General features: G+C 40.6%; 2 protein-coding genes across 2 annotated transcripts; one reads left to right on the top strand and one right to left on the bottom strand.

Moving 5' to 3' along the window:
- Window positions 1–174: 174 nt before the first annotated feature.
- LOC115135899 (autophagy-related protein 101-like) lies at window positions 175–2176 on the top strand. The gene is made up of 2 exons (XM_029671071.2): window positions 175–787; window positions 941–2176. The coding sequence occupies exons 1-2, from the start codon at window positions 536–538 to the stop codon at window positions 1340–1342; spliced, it is 654 nt and encodes a 217-aa protein (XP_029526931.1). The 5' UTR covers window positions 175–535; the 3' UTR covers window positions 1343–2176.
- Window positions 2177–2471: 295 nt separating this feature from the next.
- LOC115135898 (zinc finger and BTB domain-containing protein 21-like) lies at window positions 2472–10887 on the bottom strand. Its single transcript, XM_029671070.2, has 2 exons — window positions 10770–10887; window positions 2472–7433 (listed from the first exon to the last, which is right to left on the bottom strand). The coding sequence occupies exons 1-2, from the start codon at window positions 10873–10875 to the stop codon at window positions 4336–4338; spliced, it is 3204 nt and encodes a 1067-aa protein (XP_029526930.1). The 5' UTR covers window positions 10876–10887; the 3' UTR covers window positions 2472–4335.

Raw genomic sequence — 10887 nt, 5'->3', positions numbered from 1 at the left:
TTCTAAGAAAAATCAGCGTTTTTGTGTAGAAATAACTGCAATTACATAGCTTTTATTGATAGTTTCTGACTTATAGCTACTTGCATCTTATACACGTGTTGTTACATTGCTGGGGTATAAGAAAGGATACACGGTTCGGATTGGTCCACAGTTTTCCCAACGTGTTTACAGAAGTAGTTCCTCCCCTTTTTAGTAGGACAACGAAATTGCAGTTTGTGTGTCAGCATGTTGTTATTAATAAATACTTATAAAGAACATAGCTACCAACAACACATTTTCTACACGTTGCAATATTCAACAAGACAGTCTAAAAGTAACGTGTTCTCTTGTTAACCATCGAGCTTGCCACAGGAAACTAACGTTTGCTGCGTTAGTAGCTAGTTAGCTACTTACAATAACTAGCAATAACGTTAGCTAGCTAGCTTGTGTTGATGTTTAGCCCAGTTTTATGGAACGTGAACAACAGTTGAAGGGTGTGCTGGAATAGCGAATTCCCCCATATATTCCATCTGCCTCTGTGGGGAAGCAGATCACCATGAACTGCCGTTCGGAGGCTCTAGAAGTGTCGGTGGAGGGAAGACAGGTGGACGAGGCCATGTTGGCTCTGTTGCACACTATCTTACTGCATCGCAGCACTGGGAAATTTCACTACAAGAAAGAGGGCACCTACTCCATTGGTACTGTTGGCACACAGGACATTGACTGCGACTTTATTGATTTCAGTTTTGTTCGTGTTTCTTCCGATGAGCTTGATAGGGCCATCAGGAAAGCAGTAGGAGAATTCAAGGTAGGCCTATATGATGACGGATTGTTTGTTGAAATGTATAGATATTATCCACTAAAACGTATAGCTAGATATTATATGAGTTATGTTATGTATAACTATACTTGTAATTTATTGGTATCCATTGACCTCTGGAATCTATATTGTGCTTTACAGGATGCCATGGGCAATGGGACGGATGGAATGGGACAAATCTCACTGGAGTTCTACCAGAAAAAAAAGTCCCGCTGGCCTTTTTCTGATGAGTGTATTCCCTGGGAGGTCTGGAGCATCAAGGTCAATGTCGTCAACCTGGCCAACGAGCAGGAGAGACAGATCTGCCGGGAGAAAGTGGGTGAGAAGCTGGGTGAGAAGGTGATCAACATCGTGGAGGTGATCAACCGGCATGAGTACCTACCCAAGATGCCCACCCAGTCGGAAGTGGACAATGTGTTCGACACCAGCCTCAAAGATGTCCAGCCTTACCTGTACAAAATCACTTTTCAGATCACTGATACGCTGGGCACCTCAGTGAGCACCACCATGAGAAGGCTAATAAAAGACACCTTAGCACTGTGAAGTCACCTCAAAATGATGTGCATCTTAAAACATGGCTGTGGGTAGCCTGGTTCCAAATCGTTTGGGCTGCCTTGTCAACTCTTGTGGTTGTGACCATAGGATGACCATAGAAGTTGGCAAGAAAACACAAACAGATCTGGGACCAGGCTAAATTGTGGGCTTTATTGACTATGGGATGTAATTGCTTCATTGACATGGGCATTTGCAGGCCCTTGGGTCTTAACTATTAGTTAGTACGCTAGAAGTACAACCACCCAATGTCTAATCAGAAAGTAAAATCAGTTTGTTTTTTATTGTTTTTTTTATTTTACCTTTATTTAACCAGGTAGGCTAGTTGAGAACAAATTCTCATTTACAACTGTGACCTGGCCAAGATAAAGCAAAGCAGTGCGACACAAACAACAAAAGATTACACGTGGAATAAACAAACACAGTCAATAACACAATAGAAAAAGTCTAGACAGTGTGTGCAAATGAGGTAAGCAGTGTGTGCACATTTGTAAGCAGTCATTTTACAATCCTGGTTATCAATGCCTACTCTTTCTCTAAATGCCTTTGTCAACACTGAAACATGATCTTTCACATCCGATAGTACAGAATAGAACATCGTCAAGTACCATTTTTGCTTTTAGGTTTTTTGTATGAACAAAGTGCTACAAGTAACATGTCTGTCTGAAACAGGTTTTCATTTAATAACTGCTTCATGGAAGTTTTAATTATCTTTTCAAGTAATTGTAAAGTAATTTTCTGATTTATGTTTGACATTTGCTTCTAAGAAAATGATGTGAAGAAAGATGTTTCACTTTTGAAAATAAAATGTATCACCTGAATTAATTTCACATTCCTAATTGTTATTTTAGAAAACCACCTGCTACTGTGCTTACTGATGTTAAGGACAAGACATCGGTCGTTCGTGGTGGGTTGCCATCCTATTGCCTCTGACCACAGAACCTCGTTAATCATTTTATGTTAATTTCCTGACTACACGTTGAATCGCCACACTTTATTGACACCCAGCAGGTGATTTTAAACACATACCAACTTCTCCTGAAAACCTTCACATGATTCAAGGGTGTTAGTTTCTTATTAACGCAATCCAAACAGTATACACACTCAATACCAAGGCAGCTACCGCAATATCACTCTTTATTACAGAAAGAATTCAAGCACAAAACCTGTAGAAAAAAACACAAAATGGCTGCCTTTTATGTAAAGCAACAATAATGCAACCCATACAAATATGCATTATTGCAGAAATAGCAGAATAATACTAAAGATATGTATTTTCATAAACAAACTAATTATAGAAACAAAATTAAAGGTTATACAAACACTGCCATATACACAAAATTATATTCAATTTCTTTGAACTCAATTTCTTTTTTTAAGATCTTCCAGAAAAATTCAGAGCACAAATATAAATAGATTGTTTTAACCTAACCACAGAAGTTAAACATCACAAAGTTACATCTTTCAAATCTGAATATCAATATCTGTGGTTATTGCGGTATCAGTGTACAACTGATAAAAACATTTATCATCAATAATTAAATCCTCTTTTCCAGATGTACTGTAATTAACAAGCCATCACAATCACAGCAACCCAAAAACATTGGACTGTTATAAAGGAACTATTTTCCAAATCCCACTTTTTCCCCTAGGGCAAGTCTTGCTTTCACGTTCTTACATTTTTTAAACCTTTATTGGCTGTATTGGCTGTATATTGGTTGTAAATCATTCAAAATATCCAAGTAAAAAAAAGTTGTTAATCTGCAACGATTTATTGTGCTTAGTTTTAACAGAACATGTGTCAATTGTCTCAGGATGCATATGCTAAGACCATGCTATCAATTCACACGATTACTTATGTAATTATCATACAAACTATTTCAGACTTCATCATACTGGTATTGAGCTGTCACAGAGCAGTGATACAATACCCATGTCTTTGGTCATTCAAATTAATTCTTCTGTATGTATTACTATACAAGTTTCTTTTCTATTTTTGTACCAAATTAATCATTTAAAAAACTACAACAAAATCTATCATACACCACACCCAGAAAGTAAACAAAACTCCTTTCCCAATAAAGTACATATTTTCCTTGTTTTATACACAATAATCCATTCATGCTGATCTGTAATTTATTTTGTGATATCTAAAATTAAAATAGAAATAAAGATAATTTATTTTCTCAGAATCTACAAAAAGTGTCAGTTAAAATACTGCACGTTTTTCCAGTTCTTATCCCCTTGCTAATCTATCTCCTCTTTGGTTTTGTTTACTTGTATAATCTACACAAAATATCACTAAGGCAATGACAAAATCTGAATAAAAGAAGAATTAATATGAATAGTCAATATGAAAACCATAGTTTTATGGTACAAAACAGATTATAGCTGAAATGTTAATGGGATGCAGAGGATCTAAAATAAAGATTCATATAACAATAATTAATCAATGTAATTTGACCAATATGCGCAACGTTAATAGTGAACAGAATTGCAAAGTGCATATCAATAAACATGATGCCTGAGGCCACTAATATCATATTCATATATCATATTCATAATCGTCACGCATCAATCAACACAAATTCACAATTTAAGCAAAAGCACTTAACTGATCTTTAATTGTATAGTACAGCAATTCCTAAATCAAAAGAGTTTTAATAGGTAAGGATGAGTCAAATGTGGTTATCTGAAATATATTTACGCAGTACTAACGATGTCAAATGCCAAGTAACATTTGTAAGGAGCTGATGACGAGGCAAATAGCAATTCATTGCACACATTCACTTTCACACCTTTACACCAACACACATGGCCACTGGAAAATATAGCATGAAGGAAAGCAAACTACCAACAGCAATAGATACATTCAAAATATTTCTTGTGTAGACAGAGTTGTATTTGATATTTTACGATGCTGTGAGCATAAAGTATCATCTCAGAGGCTCAAAACAGAGCACAGGTGTCCGAGTGAGACACATTCAAATGTGGCTATGGCTCTGCTCATGGCTCCAAAGACTAAAGGCAGTTTTGAATGTCCTGTGGCAGAGCTTACACATGTACTGCCTCTTAAACGTGAGGGCAGAGAGAGTGGGAGCATGGTAAAAAAAGGTTTCTGATTCCTGAGGGGTGAGAGGATTATCCACACTATCCGTCTTGGGTAGGGGGCTACTGTATGATCTGTCCATCTCCGGCCTCTTGGTCCTGGGCATTGATGACGAACTTACAGGCTTCTCCTCCTCCTTAGTTACCACAGATTTAGTTACCACAGATTTAGCTACCACTGGCTCTGCCTCCATTGGTTTAGGTGGAGAAACTTGTGGGGCAGGACATCCAGTTGCTTGTGTGACCGCAAGTGGTGGTGAGGGGGAGGGAGACGAAGGGCGCCTATCATCGACCTCTCTCACTCCAGGTTCATCGGAGGTGGACATGTGGGACTGGAAGTGGCTCCAAAGACGAAAGTTGGTCCTGAAGGCCTTATTGCAGATGTGACAGATGAAGGGTTTGATGTGGCACAGCAGCTCCTGGTGGCGCTCCAGGTCTTTGTGGCCACCGAAGAGCTTGCCACATTTTTCACACGGCCAAACACCTGGCTCCTCGGGCTCAATGGAGGCCCCAGATGTCATGTCCTCCCTCTCGCTCACAGCTTCCTCAATGGGCTCCTCCTTCACTGTCAGCTCGCCATGATGGTCGTTCTTATGCTGGCTAACACTCAAGTCCTCTGGCACGAATGATGAAGAATCCTCTGAGTCAAACATGGGCGGACCCGAAGAGTCACTGTAGATGATGTCCTCTCTGAAGCTCCCCGCTCCCACAGACTCCTGTGTATGGAGCGGCCTTCCGAGGTGGTCAGATACCTCTCCATTGATCTCCTCCTGGTGGCTCAGCTGCTCCTTAACAGTCATAATGTTGTGGTTATGAACCTCCACCTGGTGTCTCCATATGCTAAAGGAGGACTTGAAGGTCCGCATGCACTCCAGGCAGGTCAGTTTCTTGTACTTGCAGTGTGCTTCATGCTCTTTTTTAACCGCTGGGCTGGAGAATCGGAGGCCACAGTATGGGCACACGGTTGCATGTCGACAGCCCCTCTCATGGTCTCCCTGCTCAAAGTGAGAGGACAGCTTCTCATTGCAGAGCCTGCAGGAGTAAACCTCTGTGTCTGTGTTCTCTCTCTGACCGGGCTGGTCCTGGTCCTTTTGGTAGAGACTGCTCTCTCTCTCAGTCTCTTGGTTGGCTCTCTCTGCAGGGTGTGTCTTCAAATGCTGCTTGAACTGAGACAGAAACAAAAATGTTTTCCCACAGTAAGGGCATATCAAATTTGACCTGGACCTCAGGCCACCTTTTTTGGCAAACACCTGAGACTGCGAACCCTGCTTATTCCTCCTCAGCTTCATGAGCAAGGCTTTCTTTATTTCTCTCTCTCGCACAATATCAATCAGCTTCCTCTGAAACTTTTCATCCAGCTGGAACGAGCTGGAGGATGATGCAGGGTTTTGTACCACTCCGTGCTGGGTTTGGCAGTGGGTCCAGACTTTGAAGTTGGTGTGGAAGCGTTTGTGGCAGATGTCACAAGCATATGGCTTATCTGGGTTGTGATACATGTTAACATGGCGGTGCAGTCCAGCTTTGGATCTGAACACTTTTAAACAGTTCCAGCATTTAAACATCTTGCTCTGCCTGGGCTCATCAGTCCAGTCTCCATCATTGTCGTCCATGTTGGAGTTGTGAGGTACAGATTCTGACATGTTCTTTTCATCTTCACGTGGGAAATCATGTTTGTTCACACCTTTGGACTTTTTGAATGGGTACCTTCTGTTGTCTCTTCTCACCTTTCTCTTTCCAGGGAGATTATAACATGGCTTAGTAGGGCCTTGGTCAAAATTAATTTCAATGTCTTTTAGGTTTACTGGTAGAGAATCCCCTACTGTGATTCTAATGATCTCTGAGGGGTCAGACAGTGGGCTGCTAGGTTCTGTCTTCACATGGAACACCTCTCCCTGAGTTTCTTCTTCATCATCATACCTACTGTGGTGCCTTGACCTGAGAAGAAGTGGCGGAACCACTTTCACACTGTGTTTGTGCTCACTCTGAGTCCCTTCCTCTGTCTTTGCCACCATCTTAACAACAGACTGTTCTCGGCCTTGCAGCTTATTGAGCTCCAGTGTTGGGGAGAAGACTGGGACGGGACTGTCCATGGATAATGACCTGCGCAGCAGGCTTTTTATGAGTGGGCCACTCCTGTCAATGGTCTGGCTAGGCTCCCCTGCCGAGCCCTGAAAATTTGATGTGGTTCTGTAGAGCCTCTGCTCTTCCTCCTCTTCTTTAGTGCTTAGATCAGACTCAGTCTGTAACATGACTGTTGGAGATTCACTGAAGGAGACTGAGGTGGTGAGCTGGGGCCTTACCGATGACCCTGTGCGTGATGATGTCTTCCCCTTTAAGATGGAGGCATATGAACTGATGGACTTGCTATCAGAACCCTCACTAGTTGCTTCAGCTGATTTTCTGGGATTGGACGCAGTGTTCCTGGATGATTCATTTGGATTCCTCTGTCCTGAGGGCTCTCCTTGATAATTTGAACTGTAGCGACTGGGGCCGGGAGAATCACCACCTCGGTTCTTGCGCATAATGACACTCCTCGGCTGGCTGTCGTTGTCATCTTCCTCTGAGAAGGACAACCTTTTTCTGGAGACGCAGTAGGACACATGCGGCCTTGTTGACATGATGTTGGTTAGAAAGGGGATTCCTAGACTGTATCCCATCTCCTGGATGGCTGCCAGGCTGCCTCTGTCCACGAAGAGGGAGGATGAGTATATGTAATTCAGCACTACCTCAAAGGCCTCAGGCTCACAGAAGTCCAACTGTATCACTTTGTGGGTGTCAGACAGCCTCCGTGTGAACAGGGATTGGAAATACTCACTGCTGGCAGCAAGCACACTCCTGTGGGCTTGGTACCTCTGATCCCCAACAACCAAGACTGTGTCACAGAGCTGCCCCTTCAGGCGCTGCTCATTAAGCATCCCCAGGACCGAGAGGCCATGGGAGGGATTACTATAGTGCACCAGACTCTCCATACTGACTGAAAGGCAAGAAAAAAATGAAGATTTTAATTTTAAGACCCTTAGTTTGACTAAAATTAAGGAAGGAGTTACCTAAACATTTAGGAAATATATAAAATCAAACACACTATGTGTCAAATAAATCTACCTAAAGAAATAAATAACAGTAGAAAAGTTGCAAAAATTCTAAGAATCTAATAACATTATGCCAAATTCTTATATGACATACAGGTGTGACAATGTTTCAGAAACTTGCCCACGTGTGTGGCAAATTTTCTGAAAGCTAAATGGTGTGCCACAAAATGTTGCCAGTGGTTTGCAAATGTTTGCACCTAATGGTGAATCTGTGCCAAATCTTTGGCAGCATTAATATTTATTGCCACAAGTGGTAAAGAGTTCGCCAGAATTTTTTTCTGTTGGACAATTCTCTCAAGATTCAATTTGAATCTGTGGCATAACTTGTTGCAAAATGTTCCAAGACCAGTAACCGTTGATTACATAATCAACGGGATTAGAAACATCTGTTGAAAAATGGAAACCAAGCTATCTTAGCTAGCTACCAAAGTTGTCCTGTGAGTGTCTAACTTATTAATTAAACTTCCTAGTGAATAAACTTTGACATTTTATTTGGTAAAATGACACCTACTTAGCAATGTCATGTTTTATGGGATAGAGTGAAACACATTTTGTTGATACTAGTTTCAATCTCAGTGCCACTGACTGGCTAGTGCTGAGCTAGCTAACGTTAGCTATCCTATTTTTGCACAATTAATGTGATAGTTTAGCTACCTAACTAATGATTTGCCTAAACATTTATATTTTAGGGTGTCTTAATACCAATATGCATGCCAATATGCTAGTGTCACAGTTCAGTAGCATGTTAGTTAGCACAACTGCTAAGGTAGCAACAATATGAGTTGATTTGACAATAATGCAACATTTACTTTTGCAGATGGATACCCTTCCCTGACCAGTGGTGTTGAAGAGGCAGAGAGGAGGATGCATCAACACCCTGGAAATATGTTTGCGGTGCAATTACTCATAACACTTTTTTTGAGTGATAAATTAGTATTGTCTGTAAGATTGATAAGGTAAGCAAATGCATGTATTCTCAAAATGTAGCCCATACATTCATTCTTTGTAACAATCAGATCTTTCATTGCTTCAAACTAGCTGAAGCTAACTCATCTTGATCATGCTGTTCCTTCTCCTGTTCTAGAAACAATCAGTTACAAGGCAAAAATACAGATCGAGGCCTTCAATCAAACTGAGGACAGAGAAATATTTGTGCACCAGACAGGCCAAGACTTCTTGCATGCATGACTTTGAAATGTTAGTTACACTTTACAAAATGCTGGGTTGTTTGGATGACCCAATTGCTTGGTTGCAGGCATTGGGTCAATAGTTGGGTTGTTTTCTGTAAAAACAGCAAGGTTGGGTCGTTGGTACTGGGTTATTAAGGTTGGGTTATGGCAGTGCTGATTTTAGCATGTAAATCTTGGTGGGGCAAACTCAACCAATTTTTTAGATGCATGTCAGCAAATCCCCTGTGCAATGCAACACTAAAAAAGACATTATAGATATTTGACCCAGCCAGTGGGATAAGTCCAGCATAATGTGAGCAAGTGTCAAGACGTGGCAAATAACAAGTCCTCTAGTGCGACTTAGTGAGTGGAAAATGGCTAATGTTATTTAGACAAACTAAGGGTGTTTTGGCAGAGTGAACTGTGAAAACGATAAGTAACAAGCGTTACAAATTATGAATTTGATGGTTAAATTTGAGTGTCGTCGCAGAATATAGCTAAATGTGCGTTCATTGAATCAGATTCATCACAAAACCCTCTGAAAATTCCAACAACCTTAATGATGAATGATTGTTTGTTTGGTATTTTCTGATTGTTTCAGTACATGCATTCAACAAGCTTTGGACGAAGGACTTCCACAAAGCCGCCATCTCCAAAGTTCACTCAAAAAGGCAATAGTCCTGAACAGGGTATGATTTAGTTTTGTTTTAATTATTTAGATTTTGTTAATGATTTTTGAAACTTCCATTGGTTAAAATCTATTGCTCAGTTATCACTTGGCTCATGTAAATAATTCTGTAGTTGCCCCTTTAAACATCCTAAGGTCAACATCCTCACCCATAGTGTTCACATTTCTCTCATGTATGTGTTGTAGCTACATAAAATATTAAATAAACAATTTATTTGGGAAATGATCTAATTTGCATATTCATACTGAGTTTGCAGCAATCAGAAAGTTCATCACAAGTTTCACAGAATTGATCGCCAGAAGTTCACAAATTGCCGCAAATTTACCACAACAGTCTGCCACAAAACCCATATGCATGTGAAAATATGAGATTGCTGCAAATTTGCGACAAATTGGCCAAAGACTTGACACAACTGTTTGCCAGAAGCCTGATTTTTTTTTTTTTCGGTAAGAGGTATTTTGCTATGCAGTCTGTGCCAACAATTTATTAGTGAAAATTTGCCTAGTTTGTAAATCCTTCATTTTCAATTTTAGAATACCAAAACACGTATTCTGTAAATCATGAAGAGTACTGAATTAGACTATCCAATCTTTTTTAGATCAGCAACTGGTAGGTTAGTGTATCTTCCTGTGCTATGAGCGCAAATAGCATGACGCATGCGCATTTATAGGTTCTATTTAGATTACATCATGTCTTTAATCAGAAGACATGGCGGGGGGCATATTTAGAAGGAACGCAGCCAGCGTTCATTCCATTACACACAGCTATCAATTCCATATGATTACACAAACATGTTTGGTACATTCCATGCCAGAAAAGTTTAGAACGCTGCGCCCATAGAATGTGTCTGAGGAAAAGCCAGGGGGAGCAAGCATTAGATAATAAGCGAGACGTGGCTAAAATTCCTGATGACACAAATATTCAGCCGAAACTGGTTTAAGAACTCTGCCAAGTATCCTCTCCGTGATGGACTAAATAGGTTAATTACATCTAAAACAATGACGCGGTATATGGTCTGTTTGTTACCGTTGCTGGTGGTGAAATCACGTAATCACTTTGTGTTAATGTTTCCGAAAGAGAAACGTAAAGAAACAGAATAAAACCACAGTGCTCGAGAAACGAGTGTGTGGTCACTGTGTGCGCACACACCCACTACTGTATTTTCTCCCTGGTTAGTTAAAGCGCAGACGCAGCATCTACAGGAGCAGACACAGAGCAGTTACTCGTGGGGTTTAGAAAAGACGAAGAAACCACCTCAGAGTTACGTCAGGAAAAAAAAGCTTTTCTCCAAACAAGAGTCCAATGTGGAGCACTAGCGCAAGACAATCTCAACCAAAGTAGTTTCATGGCTTTCTAAACTTACCCCTATGTATTCGTTCTGTTTCCACGCAGCACACTAAAGACTTTATATCAGAATTATGTTGAGTGTGTGGTAGTCGTGATTCCATCCATCTTGAATTTGACGTCATCCCACTCCAGGG

This window comes from Oncorhynchus nerka, linkage group LG10 (assembly GCF_034236695.1).
Source record: "Oncorhynchus nerka isolate Pitt River linkage group LG10, Oner_Uvic_2.0, whole genome shotgun sequence".
NCBI lineage: Eukaryota > Metazoa > Chordata > Actinopteri > Salmoniformes > Salmonidae > Oncorhynchus > Oncorhynchus nerka.
This window is presented reverse-complemented; position numbering and strand designations above follow the sequence as displayed.

Excerpts from the sequence above, each read along its gene's own strand:
- LOC115135899 (XM_029671071.2), top strand. The coding sequence starts at position 536 with ATGAACTGCCGTTCGGAGGCTCTAGAAGTGTCGGTGGAGGGAAGACAG. Across the intron at positions 788-940 it reads AAGCAGTAGGAGAATTCAAG|GATGCCATGGGCAATGGGAC; the intron begins GTAGGCCTATAT and ends TGTGCTTTACAG.
- LOC115135898 (XM_029671070.2), bottom strand. The coding sequence starts at position 10,875 with ATGACGTCAAATTCAAGATGGATGGAATCACGACTACCACACACTCAA. Across the intron at positions 7,434-10,769 it reads AACAGAACGAATACATAGGG|TCAGTATGGAGAGTCTGGTG; the intron begins GTAAGTTTAGAA and ends CTTGCCTTTCAG.